This window comes from Xenopus laevis, chromosome 2L (assembly GCF_017654675.1).
Source record: "Xenopus laevis strain J_2021 chromosome 2L, Xenopus_laevis_v10.1, whole genome shotgun sequence".
Taxonomy (NCBI): Eukaryota; Metazoa; Chordata; class Amphibia; order Anura; family Pipidae; genus Xenopus; species Xenopus laevis.
In genome coordinates this window covers 66194913-66220837 of record NC_054373.1, presented here as the reverse complement: position 1 = coordinate 66220837, position 25925 = coordinate 66194913, and the positions used below count along the sequence as shown (strand labels likewise).

At 38.6% G+C, this 25925-nt stretch overlaps 1 protein-coding gene and 1 long non-coding RNA gene across 3 annotated transcripts; one reads left to right on the top strand and one right to left on the bottom strand.

Annotated features, from left to right (window-relative positions):
- Positions 1–1619: 1619 nt before the first annotated feature.
- ctse.L (cathepsin E L homeolog) lies at positions 1620–23982 on the bottom strand. Its single transcript, NM_001085574.1, has 9 exons — positions 23897–23982; positions 21627–21783; positions 21070–21187; positions 18989–19107; positions 10695–10894; positions 8861–8983; positions 7304–7445; positions 6398–6496; positions 1620–2150 (listed from the first exon to the last, which is right to left on the bottom strand). Exons 1-9 carry the CDS (start codon positions 23950–23952, stop codon positions 1971–1973), a joined length of 1194 nt encoding a protein of 397 aa, NP_001079043.1. The 5' UTR covers positions 23953–23982; the 3' UTR covers positions 1620–1970.
- On the top strand, positions 4855–21583 carry LOC108708127. Of its 2 annotated transcripts, XR_005965363.1 has the most exons (4): positions 4855–5130; positions 7318–7515; positions 10762–10932; positions 21090–21583. It is a non-coding gene; the product is annotated as an uncharacterized LOC108708127 (long non-coding RNA). The 2 variants fall into 2 exon arrangements; XR_005965362.1 differs by lacking the exon at positions 10762–10932 and having other exon boundaries at positions 4860–5130.
- Positions 23983–25925: the final 1943 nt, after the last annotated feature.

Genomic DNA, 25925 nt, shown 5'->3' with positions numbered 1-25925 from the left:
AGGACTCTTGTGTTTGACTATATGTATTTTGTGGTCACAGCCTCATTGCACCCCCGCCTAATGGTTTTAAAAAATAGTGGTGAGCACAACTTTCCTTTGTTTGTGGTGTGATTGTGACAACTTCCTAGGCAAAACTCCTGTCTTGTTTTTCTTTGTCTAATAAATGGCCTCACTTATTTGAATAGCCTTTTCTATGAGTTTTGCTTTTATAAACGAGGTCTGGGTAATAAAAAAACCTTCACCACACAAAAACAGCAGAATTCCCAGTTACATTTGATATACTGTATTAAATCTGAAATTACTTATTATGAAAGGCAAATGTGTATTGAGAAAAAATATTTACACTTCATGGGACCATACTGTAGCCCATATGTAACTGTACCGATATCTGTAATTCGGGAAGTTTTAGCTCCAGTGTTGTTGATTAACCCTGGATTCAACCATTCAGACACTGAGAGTTGTTCACACATGTAGATACAGTATCTTAATCGTACTATTCTAATCAAATATCATGTAGGGGGCATTCTGTCAGATCATTGCCAAAGTGCCCCAGCCCCATTTGAAGTTTAAACTTGGCGATCAAGTAAGCAGGTGTCTAGCGGGGCAGGGTTAGGTGTCTAGATCTTTTGTGGAAGGGCCTGGCCCATCAATGTACACCACTGGATATTTGAGATGGTACAAATTGCTAGCAGCTATAGGCTAATTCGGATCTGGAGGTAAATAGGTTAACAGGTAAGTTAGCACTCTCTGGGTTGTGTTTTATAAGTGTTGTTCTGCCCCTTTCTAGAATGGCTGATATTTCATGCATGTGCTAATTGAGTTATTGGCCACTCAGGATTTCTGGTTTCAGCTATCAATTGCCATACTGATTGTACTGGCTCATGCGGACCTCCAAGTCTGCCTAATTTATTTCATCAATGTTGCCTGTCAATTTGGGCATGTGTCCAGTCATGCAGTTAGTCCTGCTGGATCGAGGATTATTGGCCCTGACAGAAAATGTTAGGTGGTTGGCTACTCTTCATTTCTTGCTTGTTGTATTGTTGATGCAGTCAATCCCTTATCAAACAAAACAATGCTAAGGATGCATATCACCCGTCACATGGTATTTGTCCATTTGTACCTCTGCCCGTTTAGACAGGTACTGTGCAGGTAGACGCTGGGTGGGGTGTATCCATGGATACAAGCACCCTTTGCTCATTGCATAGGCCAGGGAAGAGGAATTTGCTTTCTTTCTACTCTTAGCTATACAGAGCTCCTGGCATAAATTGAGTATATGTTGGGTGTAGGGTTTTGTAGGGGTAATCATCTTCTTTACACCAGTACTTCAGGAAACTGAAACATAGTGTGAAGTAATATATTTGGGTCCAAAATTTTGTAACAAGGTACTTTTATGGTGAAGACCACTGCTGTGTAGGAGACAAATACTAAATAAATGGAGAAACATAGTGCTTCTTTGGAGTTACATATGGCTGCAAGTTTTTACAATACAATTGATAATTGTGATGGTTTATGATATTGTGTTCTCTAATGCCTTTTCACCGTACTGCTGATTTGTGCAAACATGCTTAATTTGACTAATGCACAAAATAGCATTGTATAATTCTAAATCAATTGTCAAATAATTTCTCGTTTTTTATTGGTAATTTTTCTAAAATAACAACAGTTAAAAGACAAATAGCATATGATTATATTGAACTGCAAGTTGTAACAATTAGACGTTATAGAAGCAAAAGTGTGCATATCCTAGATTTAGGAAATTTGAAATGCTTTTTTCAGATGTAGAGGTGTTACTTGCACTTCCCAAGGCTCATGTCATATGTAAAGTTACAAATCTGTAATAGTACCTTGTGTAATGTATCCGTTAGAGGCAAAACAGAGGTATTTGACAAATGCAAAATGATGGTGTATTACACAGAGTTCGATAATAAAATTATCTTCAGATGTAAGTTTGTAAAGTCCTATTGAGTCAATTACACACCATTTTTTAGAGGTGGGTAAGGTACTACTGGGGCAAGCCCAACTCTATTATTACCCCTATCAAATACAGAGTAATATTGGCCAATAAAAACATCTCCCAGGATCCAGAGAGGTCCAGCAGGGGGAGGAATATCGAGACCTTGGAAGCCACTGCTGCATACACCACCACCATCCTAGAAACAAAGGTGAAGAATGAAAGCTATTTTAATTTGCCTTCTGTGGATAATTCACAATGGTAAAGCAAGAGCAAAAAAAAATTACAAAATGTCTGACTTTAAGAACTAATATGCACATAGTTTTAATCATAGACTAACATATCATCCTTTCACATAGATAGGTATTTAGTAAATGCATCAATAAAAATTCACCTTAACCCTTAAAACAATTTGGTCCAAGGGACCCCCTTCAGTGATACAGAGAGAAAACATTAATTACAATGAAGCCACAGGGCCCAGTATTTTAAACCAGTTTACTACTATATAATGTATAACCACTCTGACTGGTACAGGCACATAAGAATTAATATAAATTATCAGCTCATAAGAGCAATTAATTTAAACAGAATCAAAACCTCACAACTTGTCTTTCGCACAGAAAGGGTGTATATTAATCAGAAATTTGCTCTAGCTAGATTCTAGAGCATATATTTGTTTCTATATTTTTACATTTTGGTTTATTCTGCCAGAAATCCAGGTAAACTTAGATTTGGTTGCAGCATTTTCACACCCATGCATTTTAACTGTACTCTTTTAAAGCAATACTGACACCTCCTCCCAAGACTACGGGTCCTATTTCTACATCAGTTTAAAGTTACCTCAATGTCTTGCAACTTGGTCTTGCAGACCTTTTCCTACTTAAAGCTACAGTAGGAGAGGATACTCATGTGAGACTAGTTTTTTGGTCTGGAGATACTTTTCCTAACAAATACAACCAAGCAGGTACTGTAGGTGGCAGCATATCAATAATACCAATAAATAGTTAAGGCAACTTTTGTTGTTTTCATTTACATGGGATGGTGACTTGATAAAAAAAACTTTAGCCAAAAATAATTTTTAAAATGTATAGATTTGGGCAGAATGGACAAAATGAAATACAGGGAAGAGATTTGTTATCCAGAAACCTATTATGCAGAAAGCTCTGAATTACAGAAAAAACATCTTCCATAGATTCCACTTTAAAGAAATAATTAAAAATTTGTAAAAGTATTTCATTTTTCTCTGTAATAGTAAAACATCACGTATGTGATCCTAACTAAGATATAACTAATCCATATTGGGTTTATTTAATATTTAAATGATTTATATAATATTTAATCATATTTAACTTATGAAGATCAAAATTACAAAAACATTCCTCTGGTCACGAGCATTCTGGATAATAGGTCCTACAAATAAATTAGTAAAACGATTGAATACCACAAGAGGGAGCTGCATTTCTAGTTATTGTTTCAATTAATGTGTAGTCTCTCTTTTAGTGCATGTGCATTTCTAGTTTTAATGCTTTTAGTTTCTTGAATGCTTGTTCTCTTTTTTGAATTTTCTGGATGGATCCCATAACTGTACTATTAAATAGGTATTAAAGGAGAAGAAAAGGTGAAATCTCTGGGTGGTATCCTAGGTAGGTACCCTAACAGGCAAGCTATAATCACGTGGGTACCTAACATTTGGCACCAACCAGTAATTTCACCTTTTATTCTACTTTAATTCTGGAGTTAGATTACACTTATTATGCTTCTGAGCATGACACAGCATTACTAAATATAGCTAATCTGAACAGTGATAAATGTGCAGCTATGATCTCACCTTATAACCAAATGCTGATAATCACATTATTCTAATCATCTTTCACATGCTATGTAACCCAAAATAGTCTACCTGTAGATAATAGCCACCTGTTCTAATTTGCATTAAAAGATTAACTTTTTCTAGTTTTCCTTGTAGTATATATGTTAGAATTAAAAATAGCTTCCATTGCTTATGTGGCATGTATGCACAGCATTGAGTAATACACTGATGCGATAATCTGTAAAGTGACACACACCAAACAAACTAAAATTGCACCAAGTCTGTGTTCATGAGAACTTTGGTAGCACCAGCATCATAGGGTTTCTGTCACAGCCGGCACCCAATACCAGAACAGGTGCCAAGTACCCTGGTCTCGGCTCGGCTTCACCAGTAGTGTGACCACCGTTGGGCTTCGGGAGGAGCCCTCAGCTTACTTGGGTGCCACCTGGACTTAACGAGGGGTACAAGGCAAGATGTTCTGGCTAGCGGAGGGGCACGGCAGGTAGCAGAGTCTTTTGGGCCGAAGGTCACGGTACAAACGGAACAGGCAACAGAATCGTCAGACAGGCTGGGTCGAGGCAGGCAGATAACAAGAATCGTCAAACAGGCAAAAGGGTCAAAACCGGGTGATCAATCGAAGGGTTAAAAAGTAGAGTAGTCGTAAGCAGGCAAGGTCAGGATCCAGAATTCAGAGTAGTCAAAATAGCCAGGCAGGGGTCAAAACAGGGATCAAACAGATTCAGAATACAGCAAAAGCTCAGAAAGCACCAGGAACGAAATCCTATCACGGGCAAATACAAGCAGCCACCCTGGGCTTTAAATACCATTTGAATTTCGCGCCTTTGCGCGCTGACGTATGACGTCAGCGCGCCTGCGCCTTTAAATTTCCAGGAGGCGCGCCGCGCGCGCCCTAGAGAGAAGCCGACGCCAGCAAAGACACGCTGGCGCGGCTAGAGAAGAGGACGTGCGGCGGGCGTCCTCGCTGGCGGACAACCCCGCCGCACCCCAGGAACCGCAGGTACCCTGACAGTTTCCATGTTTAGACTTAATTATGTTAAAGCAGGGGTGTCCAAACTACGGCCCGCGGGCCAACTGCGGCCCGCGACTCATTTTTAATTGGCCCGCAGGCAGCAGCATTTCACACCACCCCCCTCCCCAGTGGGTGCAGTGGAAGTGGCCAGCGGTGAACAGGAAGTCAGTGCCAGAGAGGGAGCCGGAAGAGGAGCAGAACGTCGCAGCAGCATGTCACACGCGCACCTGCTGCACTTGAGAAAACTGCTGCCGACTGGGATTCCACCTCTCCTTACATGCCACAGCACAGGCACACCAACCCGCCTCCCCATTCCCACTGCAGCAGCCAGCAGCCTCCGTGAGTTTTTAAAGCTCTGTTCTCTCTCCGCTACATAAACACTAAACTTCTGTCACTCCCCCTCCCTCTCAGAAACTAAAGGTGGACTGGACTCCCTGACTGTGACTTACTTCCCTGCAGCTGCTGCACATTCATTTCTATGTGATCACTGAGACACGTGAGAAGTGAATGTGCTGCTGCAGCTTGATCCTGCTTATCTAACAAGTGTCTCAGTGATCACATAGAAATGAATGTGCAGCAGCTGCAGGGAAGACAGTCAAGGAGTCCAGTCCACCTTTAGTTTCTGAGAGGGAGGGGGGAGCTGGCAGCTCCAGAAGGAGAGGAGCTTATGAGTAACGGAGACCGGAGTTGTAAAACTATGGAGGAGGGGGGAGGTTTGAGTCAGGGGATAGAAAGGGTTTTTTAGTAGTGTAGCTTTTTTTTCATGCCTGGTTTCTGAGAGGGAGGGGGAGTTACAGAAGGTGAGTGTGTAACGGAGAGAGAATGAACAGTTGAATAAAAAATTACAAGATTACAGAGGCTGGATTCGGGGGTGGGTGGGGGCTGGCTATCAGGCCTGGACTGGGAGTCAAAATAGGCCCTGCCATTCCAAGTACACAGAGGCCCAAACATCCCCCTACCAGCCCACTATTTGGTAACTTTCTATGGAACCATACAGCAGCCCCTCTGGCATTTGCAGAACCCATAGATTGCCAGCCCGGGCCTGCTGGCTATGGGGAAAGAAGGAGATCAGTGCAGTAGGGCACTAACATATCATAGTAGCTTCACATTTAATTTTGCCTGGATCCAGCAGCCCAGCAGCTTCATGAAAATAAACTTAATGGTTCGAGTCAAAGAATGTCAGGCTAAAATGGTCGGCCCCCGCACATTTTCACCCCATCAAATCTGGCCCTCGTTGTTAAAAGTTTGGACACCCCTGTGTTAAAGTGTGCAAAATAACCTATTCTTTGATGTACATATTCTCAAGAAGGGGTTTATGAGGTCAGACCATAAATCTTAAAATTGGCTCACTATGAGCTCTAGGGCTCCGGGACAGCCTGTTGGAAAACAAGACTAAATGGGTCATTTACTTTACAGAAGGCAAATATACCACAATTGTACAAATATGCCACAATTGGCCATTGCCTGAGAGACCTGGCACTTTCCGTAGGAATACTACGCTGACTGTGTAGTCAATGGTTATACAGGAGTGCAAGTTTAGACTCAGTAGAGTTTATTTACTATGCCTCAAAATACATTATGTTAACCTATGTAACATGTGACTTACCTGTAGAGTATATTGTTGTGGTGTCATCTGGTACCCAATTCCATTTATGGTAAAAGTGACGGTTGGCATTTCATTTAAAACACTGCAATCCACTTCATACTATCAAAAGATTTGAAATTTTTTTTGTCATTCAAACACTAGGTTATACTGTATATAGGGGAGTAACATCAGTTCTTATGTTTGCTGCAGGAAAAGTCATGCATAGGCTTTGAAGGCTTGCATTGCTAAGAAAGTTAATTAGACAAATTTGTGTCTGCATTTATCAGTGGTCCCAAACAGTTGAATTGCCCACTTATGGTACACAATGCATTGAAAAAGACAATGCTGCCTGAAGGTTGATCAGGTTGATATTAGGAGGAAAATGCTTATTTATTGTTTTGCATGTCCATGGAACTATATAGATATGACTATAAAGATATACGCTGCCACATTATGAATTTAGAGAGATGTGAGCACATTTTGACCACTCTCAAAGTTGGGGGCCAAACAAAAAGTCTAAAATCCCAAGACCTCAGGCCAGTTCTACTGTAACTTGCTTAGGTGCAAATTACTTTCTGAGAAGAAAGTGCAATATTCAATGATAGCCAAGCCCCTGTGACATGTGACATTGCTGGTATGACAAGATGGATTACTAGAACAGGCTAAATTGTCAAGCAGTCTATTGCTTTGTTCTCACATTACAGCAAACTCCCATTAGCCAAAAGCCTAACACAATTGTCAGTGGCTCCCCTGATTCAATATTCAGCCCCTGTTGACATTTGCAATTTGCCAACTTCATCAACTTCATCACTTATTCTAGACAGTAATAATTTACCCTACATGCACATCTAGCAATATGGCAACTGTAAGCTGTTACCAAGACCTAGAATTTAGCCTTGATATGAAGATTGATGGCGCTATTCTTACATCTCCATTTGCAGCAGATGCTCCAATTATGTTTTGAAGCTGAACAATGTCAGAAGAAGGACCGGTAATCAAGGATGTGCCTGTGTCAACAATAGCCTGACATCCACCACTGCAGAATAACACCTCACCATTTATTTGGACACTACAGGAAAATGGAGACAATCATATTATTAAGATCTTCTGATATATCAGTTCCTTGATATATTTATATGGTATGTATTTGTTTATGTATAATGTACAAAAGCTATAGATTACATGTAGAATCTGAATGCACACTGTGCATGGTGCAGTGAATAATGAACCCTCTATTGTAAAAATAAGAATATTATATGTCACCAAGAGGTTCCATGACCAAATAAAAGCACAAGGCCAATGACAGTGTGCTGTTATTCTGGTCACTGAACTTTGAGGGGGGTACATTAATTTTTATAATACATAAGTTTCTGTTAGTCATGCGCAGTCTGCTGTAAGATGCCATAGACAGTCGCTATTTATTGGGCTGGTGGTTGGCTGTTTGGACCTCTGTGTACTTGAAATGCCAGTGCCTATTTTGAAACCCAGTCCAGACCTGGTCATTTGACAGAAGGACTTCATTAAGCACTGATTATAACTGATGACATTGTTAAGCACTATTAATGAGGATATAATACACATAAGCCATGAATATCCTGTAAATGATATCCTTATAAACGGTGAGTTCTGATGTCATCAGTAATAAACAGTGAGTTCTGATGTAATCTTTGTCACATGACTCACTGAAACGTGTGTATTATAATAAATAAAGTACCCCCAGTTGCAAAATATGAGGATATTAGAAGTTACCTTAGAGTTCCTATAACCTGTTTTTATATGGTCATGAAACTCCTCACTTTTGGCTCATCGCTCTTGCATATTTTATATATATATATATATATATATATATATATATATATATATATATATATATATATATATATATATATATATATATATATACACTCACAGGATTTGATGAGACAACAAATGGAGATAAAAAAGAAAAAAATTATTGATCCAACGTTTCGGTCACACACAAGGACCTTTTTCAAGGAACCTTTTTCCTTGAAAAAGGTCCTTGTGTGGGACCGAAACGTTGGATCAATAAACTTTTTTCTTTTTTATCTCCATTTGTTGTCTCATCAAATCCTGTGAGTGCCATCACTTTATATCCTACATGAATTTTTGATGCATGTGCACCCAGGTTTCATCCTCTTTTCAGGGTGTGCATCCCTTACCTGCTGCTTTTTATATATATATATATATATATATATATATATATATATATATATATATATATATATATATATATATTTATAATCAGTGCTTAGCAATGTCATAATTAATACATGAAGCTCAATTAGGTCACTTGTATTTCATGACTAAATTGGAAATTATGGGTCACATCGAGTCTTGGTGATCTCTCACAAAAATGCAGAAAGCCCTTGTCTTTAGCAGTCTTTATTTTTTAAGTTATAAAACTGTTAGTTTATGGTCTTCTGATGGAAACATGTAACATTGTTTATATGATAATGTACTTACTTATCCAGCTGTATCTGCCAGTAGCCTTGGTTAGTGACAGGCACCCAATTTAACTGGCCAGAGAAGCGAGATGCATCAAACCCCCCAAACACCAGTTCCCCCCCTACTGCCGAATTTGGATTTCTGAGTGAAGATATAAAAACATATGAATAACGGTGACTACTTTAGGTAGTGTAATACAGGTATAGAAGACACCGAAAACAGTAAACTAAGTCACATCATGCTTTCATTAAAGGGAAAGTTGAAATTCAAATTAACTATAATAAATATGTTATGCAATCTATAATAAAGATTATTCTAACCAATTTTTCAACTATAGTTACCAACTTTTCTGGAAAAAATATTGGTGTTTTTTCTATCTTTCCTATTAATAGCATTGGCATCAGGCACAATTTTTACTGGTCAGGCCTGTAAAATAACTATAATAAATATGTTATACAATTTATAATATAGATTATTCTAACCAATTTTTTAACTAGGGTTGCCAACTTTTCTGGAAAAATACTGGTGTATTTTCCATCTTTCCTATTAATAGCATTGGCATCAGGCACAATTTTTCCTGGCCAGGCCTGTAAAATACTGACCAGGTGGCAACCCTATTTTTACCCCAGTATCCAAAAACTTCTTAGTCCAAAGCAGCTCTGGGAGTGGGGTCACTGACTCTGTAAACATCTGAATTGATACATTTTACATTAGTTGATACATTTCTTTCCACTGACCCTGAGTTTTATTAAAGGAGTTGCTATAATTGATACAATAGTTGCTTATATTCCACAGATCCTGCTGAGAAATGTATCAACTAATGTAACAAATTGTAACAGTTCAGAATCTGAACCTCGATTACTGAGCTGCCAGATTGAAACACCAGAAGCATGTTTATTACACTTTAAATGTCAATTTTGGAATAATCATTAAACAAATTGAAAGCAATTTAAAAAAGTTCTTATTTCTGGTGAACAATCTGAAAACAACTGAATTGGAAGGTACAAACCCTTTAAGGAATGGCACATGCAGTGCACCAATGAGGCAAGTTGAAAAACTCGCCTCAGGCAGCAGTGCCCCCCACTAGTCACCAGTTGCAGTTAAAAGCTGCTCCTGGTAACTTTAAAATGTGAATTTCCGGTTCCACAATTGCACTCTCTGCATTAGCATTGTGGACCCCCCTTGGACTTCCACTTGACCCCCTCTGGTGCCAAAAAGCTAAATGAAGGGGGGGGGGGTAGCAGCAGCAGGAAAGTCACCTCAGAGCTGCAGAGGTATCAGAATCTGCCCTGGGCACATGGTAGAGTTTGTCACCTGCACGGGAGAAGATTAAGCATGGGTGACAATTCGTAGCATGTCAAAATGTCAGAAGATATATTTGCATTGGTAAAATTTCTGGTGACAAAACATTTGTAAGTGCCAGAAATGACCTTATCCTGCATTTTATGACACTTATAGTGTTATGTTGTACTAACGGTGATTCACACTAAAACCAATAAAAATGACTTATGTAGACAAATACTTTTATTTTCAGCAGAATGACAAAACATCCTATTTGCCATTGCCCTAATGGTAATTCATTAGGGAGAGGTTGTTTATTGGTAATTTTCTTGGTAATTTATTGGTAGTTTCTCACAAGACGAAACATGGGGTACCTTTAGTTTCTTTGTATTCCCAGTTTAGCTAGGCAAACAATAAACATATTTTTGTGATCAGTCAAACTATATGCTCAACTTAAGTCCTATCCGTTTAAATCATGTAGAACAAGGGGGTATATTGCCCTTTTAAACATTTCCTAAAACTTTTTACCACTTTGGCATAGAGTAGTTCTGCATATCAGGGATGCCTTTACCTGCTCATATAGACGGAAAACATTGGCAATTCCACCAAGTTCTGAGCTATCATGTTATCAAATACAGGTGTGCAGTCCCCTACTGCAATAGAAGGATATCCCAGGCCAAGTATGCCATCAAATTCAGCATCAACAAAAGTACTGCCAGGCTCCGAGACACTCTCTCCAAACTGCTGGTTCTGCACCAAGATACCTTCCACCTGATGAGAGTAAATGAGTTAGAAGAGCCCAATCCATAGTAAGAGGATCTATACTTTATCATAAAACATAGGGTAAAATCCTACATGTATGCTAAAACTTGTGTTCCTCCAAACCTTCTGTTCCAATGAGTAAAGCTAATTCAGGTATACAAAAAGTTTACTGTCACTAGATACTAAGTTTTACTAATTATTACAGATATTGGGTTTGCACACTCACAAAAAACTGCAAATACACAGTGGTATGAATGAAGTATAAGAAAGTCTTTATATATATTTTTCAATCAATACATTGCACAAACCGATCTCTCATTTATCTATCAAAGATAAACATATATATATATATATATATATCATATATACTGTATACACAGCAATATCATTAAGTAAAAGTACATACCACCATTTGTATGAAATCAATGCAAAAAAGAAGCCACAAGCAGCGGATACACTTGCCAGCAATGAGAATTAACCCCAACGTTTCGGCGTAATTCCCCATGTACCTTTACTTTATGATATTGCTGTGTGTATATATATATATATATATATATATATATATATATATATATATATATATAGATATATATAGATATGTGTGTGTGTTTATCTTTGATAGAGAAATGAGAGATCGGTTTGTGCAATGTATTGATTGAAAAATATATATAAAGATTTTCTTCATACCACCGTGTATTTTCAGTTTTTTGTGAGTGTGCAAACCCAATATCTATAATATTGTGTATTTTGGATACTCTGTGGGGAGTATTTTTGGGTGATTTGCACCTCCTATCCATGTCATTCTAAATTTTTGTAGTGCCCTCCCTTGATCTATAAGTTTTACTGAGTACAACATTCAATAACTTGCCTTAAAATATGTGTAATGGCATTTATTTTTTCAAATCCAATATGGTCATAGCACAATAGAACAAGGTAACAACATGAAGCTTTGTCAAAATGGGACATTCCTGCAATTTAACCCCTGTAGGAGCAAATTATTATACCTTCCTGAAATCTTACAGGTATATAATGGCTCAACTTAGTCAGTCTTGTATTTAAATAAATAATTTACTCAAATCAAGCTTGGCCCTGAAGTTCCCCTGGGTCCAACTAAAACCATTCAAGTTTACTTTTTAAAAACAGTTCATGCATTGTAAATGCTCCATACAATTCTGAGGGACATTTCTCAAACAGCATATTACTATTTCTTCCTTCATGGGACAGATCCAGTGCCATTCAATTATCATTCTTGTTTTGACATAACTGTCTCATTCTAAGGGGGTTATTTAATGTTATAAGAAAAAAATTGAATGGAAAACACTTGATTCAACGAGTTCGGTGTTAACCTAATTAATCAAGTTTTCAGCAAAAAAAAAACTTGAATCGCTCGAATTGATTGAGTTTTCGGGAAACCCTCAAAAAAAACCTCGAACATAATTAAGGTAATTAACATCTTCAAATGGTTCAAGGGATTCCAACATGACCTTGACAGGGTTTAGATGGTGTATTTTAAGATTTGAGCAGGTTTCCAGGGTCAGGGTATAATAGATCTTAAAAAATGTGAGTTTTTTAAAAAAAAAGAATTGATTTTTGACTAAAAAAACCTAAAAAACTCAAATTTTCATGGAAAACAATTAGATCCTTAATAAATCTGTCCTAAAACTCATTTAGGAATGAAATGTTTTGTATAAATAATTTGTATAGAGCTCCTTGAGGGCAAAATACTGTGCAGCAAAACACTTAATTCGTAGTTACAAACAAGGGGTCTTACTTACTGCAATAATAAGTAGCAATAAGTGTATTATTAGCAATAAGTGTATTATTAGAAATACATTTCACATGGAGACAAATGGATGGAGGACCCTACCCCGTTGGGCTTACAGTCTAATTGGGAGGGTAACTTACAGACACAATTCAGAGGGTTATTAGGTGCTGTTATGCATGTGTGTATTTATATTTTAATTTTTTGCACTAAACAGGGAAAAAACTCTAATTAAAACGTAAGTCACCTTTACTTCGTCTTTGTCAGCGCATCAAAACAAATAACCAGAATTCCTCTGTATAAAAAACAACCCTCCCTTCACTCATCTGCCTCCTTTGTTAGATAAAGCAGTTCAGTGGATTCTCATTGGATTACTGATTTTTTTATATTGTGCTCAGCCAAAGAGGAAGTAAATGTAACTTTACATTGTGTTTAGTGCAAAAAATAACACCTACACATATGTATATAAACATTAGCCAAAAAGTATGTTTTCATAATATTTAGTGTTGCAAAAGCATTTATACTTAATGTTGTCAGTCTTAAGCTTGGGGACCTATTTACTAACAATCAAATTTACATTTTTTCCATGAAAATCTAAACATTTGTGGTTTTCCCACTAAAACGCTCTAAAAAGTGTATTATTAAAACATGTTTATTAAGTTGATTTACTTTGCTAAAGCATTTGATACAGTACACAAAAGGTTACTTGTTAAATTAAGGAACATAGTATTTGTACCTGGATAGAGAACTGGCTAAAAGACAGACTACAAAGAGTGGTGGTAAATAGAACATTTTCTAATTGGACCAGTGTTGTTAGTGGACTACCACAGGGCTCTGTACTAGGTCCCATTGCTTTTCAACTTGTTTATTAATGACCTGGAGGCGGGCATTGAAAGTACTGTTTCTATTTTTGCAGATGATACTAAATTGTGCAGAACTATAGGTTCCATGCAGGATGATGCCACTTTACAGAGTGATTTGTCTAAGTTGGAAAACTGGGCAGCAAACTGGAAAATGAGGTTCAATGTTGATAAATGCAAGGTTATGCACTTTGGCAAAAATAATATAAATGCAAGTTAAACACTAAATGGCAGTGTGTCAGGAGTTTCCTTAAATGAGAAGGATCTAGGGGTTTTTGTAGATGACAAGTTGTCTAATTCTGGGCAGTGTCATTCTGTGGCTACTAAAGCAAAAAAAGTTCTGTCTTGCATAAAAAAGGGCATTAACTCAAGGGATGAAAACATAATTATGCCTCTTTATAGGTCCCTGGTGAGGCCTCATCTGGAGTATGCAGTCTAGATTTGGACTCCAGTCCTTAAAGGTATCCTGTCATCGGAAAACATGTTTTTCTCAAAACGCATCAGTTAATAGTGCTACTCCAGCAGAATTCTGCACTAAAATTCATTTCTCAAAAGAGCAAACAGATTTTTTTATATTCAATTTTGAAATCTGACATGGGGATAGACATTTTGTCAATTTCCAAGCTGGCCTTGGTCATGTGACTTGTGCCTGTTTTTCCTTCTCAATGTAACTGAATGTGTCTCAGTGGGACATGGGGTTTTAATATTGAGTGTTGTTCTTAGATCCACCAGGCAGCTGTTATCTTGTGTTAGGGGATCTTGTGGTTACCTTCCCATTGTTCTTTTTTTTGGCTGCTGGGGGGGAAAAGGGAGGGGGTGATATCACTCCAACTTGCAGTACAGCAGTAAAGAGCGATTGAAGTTTATCAGAGCACAAGTCACATGACTTTGGGCAGCTGGGAAATTGACAAAATGTCTAGCCCCATGTCGGATATCAAAATTGAATAAAAAAAAATCTGTTTGCTCTTTTGAGAAATTGATTTCAGCGCAGAATTCTGCTGGAGCAGCACTATTAACCGATTCATTTTGAAAAAACAGTTTTTTCCCATGACAGTATCCCTTTAAGAGGGATATGAATGAGCTGGAGAGAGTGCAGAGACATGCAACTAAATTGGTTGAAGGGATGGAGGACTTAAATTATGAGGGTAGACTGTCAAGGTTGGTGTTGTTTTCTCTGGAAAAAAAGGTGCTTGCGAGGGGACATGATTACACTTTACAAGTACATTAGAGCAGAGCCGGACTGGGAGTAAAAAGCAGCCCAGGCAAAAAAAATCAAAGCAGCCCATGTGTAAACACACAATGCTCTTGTACTCAGACACACTTGTAAATTGGGTTAAAGCATATATATTGGTGTCCACTTTGTGGGTCTGTTCACCTACGATGTATGCAAATAAAATGATCCTCAAAATAATTGTGATATACTGGCATAAATGCTATAATTCATCAATGCAGTTGCCTATATAAATCAATCAACGGCTTGAAAATTAAAGTAAAGGTCCGAATTGCTATATGGGGAACCACTCTGATGCAATTTAGCATCTGTTAGTAAATCAGTCCCAGTGTATTTAAAGAGCATTTTTAAACAACTACCCTCAAACCTTCCTGTTATATGGTAAATAGTACAGGGGAATACTTATGCTGACCTGGTTTTCTGGTATATCTCTGTACAGACTATGAGCAATCTTAGGGGGCTGTTCCTGCTGAATTGTGCTTAGTACAGGGGCATGGCTATGCTGCCATAGTTTGTATATAAATGTACATTTATGTATAAATACCCTCAGAAATCATTGTGGCAATTCCATTAATAAATACCCCCCATAAATCACATCAGGATTGCAGAGTGGCAATTCCATGCATAAATACCCAAAAATGCATAACAGAAGAATGGCACAACTGGAATTTTTGCTAGCAAGGAAATAGTTAAAATTCACAAGGCAGTGTAATAAATATGATTTGTAGCCTTACTGGGCCAGCATTCTTTCTGCACTAGTCTTGGGGGGGGGGGGGATGAATCTGCAGCACCATGATACCCCATTAGACCGCCCTCATTCCTATATTGTGTAATTTACCCTTTCTCTTTGCCTCTCATTAACCCACTATTATGCAGGGGATTTCAAAATCACTTTGCCAGCAGTGGGTAACCAGCCCTTAAAGTTTCCCAGCAATGCAACAACTTCCAGTCCAGCTCTAACAACATCCTATCTCTGAGTGCTGCCTCTCTAAATTCACTGCAGGGCAGGCCTGGCCAGCACACGGGTTAAACCCTGCTGTAATTCAATCTGACAGGCTCTACATCATTCTAAACAAACTAACCTAGGCTTCTCTCACAGCATCTATGACTACAGCCCAGCTCGGTTCGGATCTGCGAAGCTCAGAGAGCAGTGGCGTAAATAATGCAGCCGTCACCCTGCAATGCTGGGACCCTTCAGGAACCTCCCCCCTCCCGGCCTTAGTTACGGCACTGTATTGAGCGCTCCTTCTCCCAGTCCCTCTTCCCCGCACAGGGGGGAAAAAAAAAAAGAAAACAGATACCGCCCTGGGGGAGGGCTTCAGATCAGTAACTTAGTCAGATAACTGTTACTGCACGCAGAGGGGAACAAAAGCACGTACTTGATTTTGCATACGACTAAAGTTTAAATCCACAAAGCAGCCCATTTCAGCAGTAAATGCAGCGGCCCTTCGGGCATTTGCCCGAACAGGCACATGGTCAGTCCGGGCCTGCATTAGAGGACATTAAAGACAAATAGCAGGGGACCATTTTACCCATAAAGTGGATCACCGTACCAGAGGCCACCCCTTTAGACTAGAAGAAAAGAACTTTCATTTGAAGCAACGTAGGGGGTTCTTCACAGTCAGGACAGTGAGGTTGTGGAATGCACTGCCTGGTGATGTTGTGATGGATGATTCAGTTAATGCCTTTAAAGGAATTGTTCAGTGTAAAAATAAAAACTGGGTAAATAGATAGGCTGTGCAAAATAAAAAATGTTTCTAATTTAGTTAGCCAAAAATGTAATGTATAAAGGCTGGAGTGATTTGTATAACATGTCAGTCAGAACACTACTTTTCAGCTCTCTTGGTTTACACTGACTGGTTACCCTGGTTACCAGGCAGTAACCAATCAGAGACTTGAGGGGGGCCACATGGGTCATATCTGTTGCTTTTGAATCTGAGCTGAATGCTGAGGGTCAATTACAAACTCACTGAACAGAAATGTACCATGTGGCCCCCCTTCAAGTCGCTGACTTACTCAGAGTTATAGAGCTGAAAAGCAGGAAGTTGGATTCTGGCTGTTTTATTAGACATCTGTTCACTCCAGCCTTTATATATTACATTTTTGGCTAACTAACCATATTAGAGACATTTTTTATGTTGCACAGCCTATCTATTTACACAGTTTTTATTTTCACACTGAACTATTCCTTTAAGAATGGCTGGAATAGTTAGTATAGGTATGGGTATATAGAATTTAATTAAAAGTAGGGAGGGTGTGTGTATGGATGCTGGGTTTTCATTTGGAGGGGTTGAACTTGATGGACTTTATCTTTTTTCAACCCAATTTAACTATGTAACTATGTAAGTGTAAAAATAATAAAAACCCGTATTACAAATTTTGCCTTTAAAAGTTGTTGAGGTCCTATAGAAGTCAATGGGAGCTACGCTGATCCTATTGGACTGTTTTAAATTAATTCGAAGTTTTAGAGGTTTTAGAATTTTTTATTCTCTAGTAATTGTCTGTAAAACTAAATTTATTAGAGGTTTTCAAGGTATTCGGATTTTTTAGCACATCGTTCAGCATAATTTTCCATTCCTACTTTTTTATTCAGATTTTTTAATAAATTCGTATTTTTAGAGTTTGTGAGTTTAGTCGTATTTCAAAAACCTCTAATATCCGACCTTTGAAAAATAGGCCCCTTAAAGCAATTGTTCAGTGTAAAAATAAAAACTGGGTAAACAGATAAAAAATGTTTCTAATATAGTTAGTTAGGCAAAAAAGTAATGTATAAAGGATGGAGTGACTGGGTGTGTAACATAATAGCCAGAACACTACTTCCTGCTTTTCAGCTCTCTTGGTTTACACTGACTGGTTACCCTGGTTACCAGGCAGTAACTTGAGGGGGGGGCATATGGGTCATATCTGTTGCTTTTGAATCTGAGCTGAATGCTAAGAAACAATTGCAAGCTCACTGAACAGATATGTACCATGTGGCCCCCCTTCAAGTGGCTGACTAGCTCAGAGTTATAGAGCTGAAAAGCAGGAAGTAGTGTTCTGGCTATTATGTTAGACATCAAGTCACTCCAGCCTTTATACATTACATTTTTGGCTAACTAACTATATTAGGAACATTTTTATTTTGCACAGCCTATCTATATACCCAGTTTTTATTTTCACATTGAACTGTTCCTTTAATGTTAAGCTCCAGTGACACCTGCTTTTCTTCATGAGTAGTGATGAGCGAATTTATCCGTCAGTCATGGATTCAAGGTGAAATTCCAAATTTTGCCATGTGCGCAGGGCCGCGCCGCACAGGCGCCCAAGGCAAGCCGGCGGATGCCGCGCCGGCTTAGCCCAAGTGCGCATGCGCAAGGTGGCGCTCGCGTGCGCATGCGCAAGAAAAGCAGTGGTTTTTACTTCTTTTGCGCTTCTGCGCATGCGCGAATTGGTGCAAATGTGTGCATGCGGAAATTGCCGAGAAATGCATTCGCGTGCATGCGCAGGAGCGCAAGGAGATGTAAAACCCACAAAGAGTCAGGCACCGGACTGGGGGTAGGCGACAGAGGAGGTGCGTGCCTGGCGCCCCCCCAGCTTTGCGCCCTAGGCACGTGCCTAGCCTACCTACCCCGAGTTCCGGCCCTGCATGTGCAAATTTTTCACAATACTGTGACATAAATTCGCCGAAGAAAAATTTTCCAAGAAAAAACGCCCATTGATTTTAATGCATTTGGAAAAAAGTCTCCATAAGAAAAAACGCCCATTGACTTTTATGCATTATGATAAAAAAAAGTCGCCATAAGAAAAAAACGGCCATTGACTTTAATGCATTAAGACAAAAAAAGTCTCCATCAGAAAAAACGCCCATTGACTTTAATGCATTAGAACAAAAAAAGTCGCCATAAGAAAAAATGCCCCCCACTAAGGGTTGTAGCAGACGTGCAGATTTGGGGGGGAGATTAGTCGCCCAGTGACAAATCCTCGAAATGCCTTCCCACCAGCAAGAATACGAATCGCCAGCAGAATGGCATACGAAATGCTGTGGATTTCCTCGTGAGGCAACTTAGGGTGACTTTGGAAATGTATGCCATCCCACTGGTGATTCATATTCTTGCAGACGGGAAGGCATTTGGGGAGATTAGTCACCCAAAGTAGGGGAGATTTGTCGCTGGGCGACTATTTATGCTGTCTTTAGGATGGGATACGAATGGAAGGTAGTAGGGCATCTGTCTACATAAGACATAAGCACGGGAATATTATTTTGTACTTACAGTAACAGCGTCAATGCCTATGACACCTGAGAGGCTACCAGTTCCATACTGAAGGGAGAAATTGTTTCCATTAGATTCATAGGTGCTTGATAATTGAGGCTGAAACCTGTCGTGCTGAGCTGCATGAAATTAAATTATAGGGTTATTTACAAAGAATAAGAGAATTTTTTATTTAAGTGAGAAAATATTTACATTGAAAAAAATTTCACTAGATTATTATTATTGTATATTATATTTATATTGAAACAGAGTATACCAGTGGCTACTAATTTTGTCTTCTGTTTTAACTTACAAAATGAAATGATAAAACTCTGCATTGTTATTCCTTTTGCCTCTATAACTTATATAGGGGTTCAAAAATATCATACTGCCCATTGCCCCAGGTTATGACTGTCAATAAAAAGGTATGGGCCGTTTCTTAAAAGATGGTTGGTAAAAATGTTCCTGGCTATAGGTTTAAGTAATTCTAACCTACTGTAGTATTCAAGAACATATAGGGGCACATTTACTTAGCTCGCGTGAAGGATTAGAATGAAAAAAACTCTTTTCTTCGACTACGACTTCGAATCGAACAATTCGAACTAAAAATCGTTTGACTATTCGACCATTCGATAGTCGAAGTACTGTCTCTTTAAAAAAACTTCGACTACCTACTTTGCCACCTAAAACCTACCGAGCACCAATGTTAGCCTATGGGGAAGGTCCCCATAAGCTTTCTAAGCTTTTTTTGATCGAAGGAAAATCCTTCGATCGATGGATTGAAATCCTTTGAATCGTTCGATTCGAAGGATTTAATCCTTTTTTAATCATTTTTCCTTCGATCGTTCAATCGAAGCATTTGCGGTAAATCCTTCGACTTCGATATTCGAAGTCGAAGGATTTTACTTTGAGGGTCGAATATCGAGGGTTAATTAGGGGCTAATGCAGGGGTGGTTGGTTTAAGTCAGGGGTGCCCAAACTTTTTGCAACGAGGGCAAGATTTGGTAAGGTGAATATGTGTGGGGGCTGACCATTCAGCCTGACATTCCTTGAACCATTAACATCATTTAACTAATTTAAACAAGGAATCCCCTAGCCGTAGCAATAATATTTGGGCACATTAGTGAAATGATCTGCCACTTGGTTTATACTGCTGCCTGTGTGCTGAAGGTGTTAGCAATAGACACGAACTGGCACGTAGTGACGCCATACTTCTTTAGTTTACTGTACTGGCACATCAGTACGTCTATTGACACCTTTAGCCCTAAAGAAGTATGCAAAAAACGCGCGTCTCTACGTGCCAGTACGTGTCTATTACTAACACCATCAGCACACAGGCAGCAGTATAGACCAAGTGGCAGATCATTTTACTAATGTGCCTTAATATTACTGCTATGGGATTCCTGATCGCACGGTGCTGGGTGGCCTCATTATTATTATTTTTCATGATGGAGGCTGAGAGCCGGTGTAAATTTGAAAAAGGGCCGCAATTGGCCACCGGGTCGCAGTTTGGACATGCCTGGTTTAAGTCTTTAAGACATTGTTAGAGAAGGTTATGGATCCCTCTGAGTTAGCCACTTTTAAACTATCTCAGATGTCAGTTGGCACACACATTTTCAAAATCATTTCCAAACTCACACAATGCCAAAGCTCACATCTATTCCATTTCAAACCTACTGTCTAAAGGTAAGAGGGAAGCTGCTGTATGTTGTTTTGAAGATGATGACTGGAATGTCATGAATATCATGTAATAACCACTCATCAACCATTAACCATTTATTAGCATAAACGACTATTTTTTTTCTGAAAAAAGGCATTCTTTATATTCATGCAATATGGATGCAAATCCTATTTCTATTACATTGTCTATAAACATATTTAAAATTAGGTGTGCCAGTGCTTTAAATATTAACCTCAGCAATGGCAGAAGCAATCCTGAGGGCAAAATAATATGCACACAAACAGAAAGTTGGTTTAGACTGAGGGCTTGCATATGGATGTTTCTAGCAGCTGGTCGATGCTACCATGAGGGTTAGACTGAGCACTATATTTTTGCTTTGTTTTATCTCCTTAAGATAAGATATTTATGTTCTCTCTCTTACCGCATGCTTGGCTTATGCAGTACACAGATGGAACCCACAAGTTTGAAGAACCAGTGTCAAAAATCACAGTAAAGTTCTGAGGAGGTGTTCCAACAGAGATCTCTCCAAAGTATTCCACCTACAAAGAGAGGAATAATTAAACAAATTAATGTTACACATAATGGAGTACAGAGATGTGTGTATGTGTATTGTTTTTCAAGTGTATCTGTGTTGTTGTTTTTTCTGCAGGTGAAAAATACACATGCATTATCTTCAAATACATAAGGACAGGTATGGGAACACTTACGCACAAAACATGTCACATGTTAATTTCCCCAGGACATTATATTATCTATGAAATTGCTTTTTAAAAGGGTTGATGAACTGCTTTTCTGGAACTACTGTTATGTAAAATATAATGTATACTGTTTCTCATTGTTTTCTCATCATCTTCTCTATGTTTGCCATTCTTATAGCGTATGTGACATCAATGTGGTTTGCATCCCACAATATACACAGTTGTTCGTACAATTCAGCCAGTATCTCGCTCATTCATTTGGCATCCAGCACACACTTACATCCATGTAGTTGATCAGGGGTTCACTGGGGGCCTGGTCATTGCTGCAGGAATCAGTGTACTGAACCATGTCTATCCCCTGTTGGGTCCATATGTGGGAAAGCTTCCCTTTCTCCTTCAGTGTTTTCCGAATGGACTTCTGTCTTTTCAGGGGAACCCTGTGCCATAAAAAAACACAACACCTTTGAAAATCTGCCTCTATATACTGGTCATGCTGCCCTACGGCTTGCTCTGATATGGTTGGCCAGAAAATTGCTTTGGCATTGTTTTAAGATCTATAGCCTTTGATTTACATTCTCTTACTGAACCCCAACTAGCAACATGACAACACTAGTAAATAAGTAATGCTCACATCATTACTCCTGTAGTTCTGCTGGCAAGGGTATTCTATTAGCTACCTGCTTTGTGCCAACTGCAATCCGCAGCTAAGCCTGGGCCTATTGAAAAATGTGTGGTTCACCATTGCGGCTTGGCAAATAATGAGTATAGTTGTGGTCAGCAGTAAAGATAAAATTTGAGTGCATAACATATGTTTGCGGTGGATATAAAAAGGTGCTTTGTTTGTTAACATTTCATTGGCAAAGTAACTTTACATATGTATCTATCCTTTATGTGATATCAGTGGCTGTCAAACTTTTTTTTTTCCAAGTCCTACTTGAAGGTTCAACTTTTTGGCTCCCCCCCCCTGCAGCTAAGGAAATTAGTCCAATTATAGGAAAATATCAATGTATATATAATTTAGTCAAAGTTTCAAGAATATCTAAAAAGCAAATATAAATTCACCTGAAATCTTATCTTAACTGACCTTCATACTGGGCATTCAGATATATTTAGTTAAACAAATTACAATTCTCCCCAATTCTCACCATAATCGGAGTTTAGGCTAAGCCTGCACTGGGGCCTCCCCCCCCCGACGGGGTGTTCAGCCCAAAGTACCAGAATCACTGTTATAAAGCTAGGGCCAGACGCTGCAAAAATCAGCACAGCTGATTTCAGCCCCCGACGACTAGCCGAATCTTCGTGTCTGCCTGCGTCTGGAAGCCTTGTATCAAGGCTTGAAATCCGCCAAGTCTGTTTGTGCTGGAGCTGACACAAGGCTTCTGAACTTGAAGATTCAGCTATAGTGGCCGGAAGTTGAAATCAGCCTGCAAATTTCGGCAGGCTGATTTCTGGCCCGTCTGCCGCTAGCCTAGGTGGATAAAGTTGTATTTGTGGACAGATGGTTCTATTTAGTTAAATGAATTACATTTTTTATGGTGTTGTTTTTATTTCTAAATTGCACTGTTTATACTGCAAACAATTCAATCTACCATGTATAAGTTAATTCCTGAAGTATACATTTTTTTATACATTTTTTTAGTTGTCACATGAATTCGGGTAACCTAGGAAACTGACAATATGTCTAGCTCCATGTCAGATTTCAAAATTAAATATAAAACCAGTGCAGAATTCTGCTGGAGCAGCACTATTAACTGATGTTTTTGAAAAAAAATGTTTTCCCATGACAGTATCCCTTCAACTTATCTACCAGGTAACATCCAAATTCAGAAATATCAGTAGGACCACAGGATTGAGGACAGTTCAATATCAAACACTGTAAGGGCCCCACAACTGCCAAAACACACCCCATGTCTGGCATTCTTCAGCTGGAGTATCTTCACTTTTGTCTTTTATTTCACAAAGACCTGTCACATATTTTTCTCAAAAAATAGCGTTATGATGAGCTATGCTGTAGCAAATGTGTCACAAAGGTCTCTGAAATCTTTGTGAATATTTGTGAATATCATCAAACCTATGTATATGTTAAGAAAAAACTACTTTATTTACATGTAGTGCCAGAATTCCATACCACGGACCACACTGAAATGCACACCTATGTTTAACAAATGCCATATACATGCTTTTAAAACTAATGATGGCAATATAGCAAAGCAGAAATATATACAACTGTTTTCAACTTTTCCTTGGTCACTTCCCCAAGCTTTAGAAGATTGCAGAACCCTTTATATGGCCCCATAATGTACAACGGTCAATAAAACATTTTTAGTAGTCCTAAGGATTGCAGGAGGTCTGCAGAATTTCTGCACTGATGCAGTTCCAAATTTACAAGATGCTCTCAGAATAATTCTGCTATTTCCAAGCATTACAATAAGTACATGGGTTTCAGAATCTCTTAAGCAGCCCCAAAATACACTCATTTAAGTTTTAAATTTCAAATGCAAGCAAAATACAGTATGTGTTTTCTCAAAGTATATAGAGTATTATTGTTACCTTATTAACCCATAAACAAGGGTTGCGAAGAGCAAGAGTACAAGTATTTGCCTCATCCTTTGCACCGACAGCAGCTCTGACCATCAGTGTCTGCAGAGTACCAGCTAAAACGTCAAGACTTATATCAGCATCTAAAGCCAAGCCCATACTCCATAGATAAGGCTGTTTGCAGTACAAAGTAAATAGGTGACTGATATCCGCCTTTTGCTAGAAAATTCTCATACAATTCATGATTGGGAAAATCAGGTGAGTAACTGAATAATAAATTATCTAACCACTCTATTGTGAGGAGATGATAAGCTACGTGGGTTGGTTCCTGCCTTGACTTGCTCTGTGAGACTGCATGGCAAAGTTTGACATCCATCTTCTTTCAGTTTTAAACATAAAAGGTAACCTTTCTTTAAAAGTTATAAAGGGGCTTAATTATTTATTTCTGGGAAACCCTATATTTGTTCTTGGTATTAGTTACAAAATAGCAGATCTCCTCTCTGAAAAAGCTATGGTTGCTTTTACTGGGCTCATAGGTGCTTGTACAGTAACCCAAGGCATCCAATTCAAAATTAGCTATAAGTTGTCTGGTGCATTTATACTTATCAAACCAAGTGGGCTGATCAGTCAGAAAGCACACCTGATCATGCGTGTATGGCTGCCATTCTAGGATTGGTGCAGAGGGGCTGCTTTATAATATTTCTGCATATTAGTTATTGCCAAGCCTCCCTGTGATTTTCTGACCATCATTATGCTTCTGGGAATACAATGCTTGGATTTTCCCCAGATAAATCTTAAGAAATATTCTTCACATCATTTATACCAGGGATCATCAACCTTTACTATCAAAAGAGCCATTTTGCCCCCTTCTTCCACTAAAGAAAAATATTCTGGAGCCGTAAAACATAACACAGCTTATAAACTTTTAAAAGTTTTAAACTTTTTTTAATTGTAACTGTTACAACAACAGAATACAACAAACAGAAGTGCAGTGTGTATGTGTAGGCCTTCTTTGAAATAAATTTAACACTGAATAGCCCTATTAAATGCTAGTGTTCTCATCTGTTTAATGTGACTTCTGTTTCTGAAGCTCCATGCTGATCTTCCCTCTCTTGTCTTGAGTGTGTGACCACGGTAAGGTCCACGATAAATCATTTTGCTGTGGCTCGGTCTTGCCTGTCACTCCTGGGACGTCTATACAGCCTTCTCACCTGCTGGCGAGAACCATTAGCTTATCGTGGTCTCACACTCAAGAAGCCGCCAGCAAGTGCAAGGGCTGTATAGAAGACGTGACTGAGCCGCAGCAAGCAGGATGAAGAGCCGCATTAGGCTCCGGAGCCACGGGTTGCCTACCCCTGATTTATACTATCTTTGATGCAGATAAGTGTGTTCTGTCCCTGTATCAAGGAGTCGGGGGCCTAAGCAGTAGATTCTAAAATCATTCAGGCAACTGTAGTCCTTCAAACAGTTACCACTAAGGGCTACCTCACAGGGGCATAACTATAGAGGAAGCACACCCTTTTACACTTCCCATTTAGTGTGCACCGCTATTATTTATTAAAGCTAGTACATTTTTTTAGGTGTGTGTCTTTATTTTGCTTTGCTGACATGTCTGTTATACGTGATTGTGCTATTAGGCAAGGCTATAAAGTAATCACTTCCTCTACTTTTATTTCAAAGATATAAAACACTGTTATCGTGTTGTGTTTCTAAAATAAACAAACCTCTCCTTGAAAAAAGTGGGTTTTTTTTGCCTTTTTCCCCAATTCTTCCTGTCTCCTACTGCAAGGACATAATATTTCAATGAAAAACGTATTTCCTTGTGTTTGGAAATATTAAAATGAATATAAAAAGAATATAGAGTTGTAAGATGAAATGTATGCAAAATCCCTTTTAAAATATGTCTCTCAAGTTTATTGTTTATATTTATTTTTATACAGGTAATAGAAGGAGGTCCACAGCTCCAACAAAGGACAAAAACAAACCCATTCATTTTCAAGCTGAATACATTTAATAAGATAACTGTTATAGGCTCTATTCA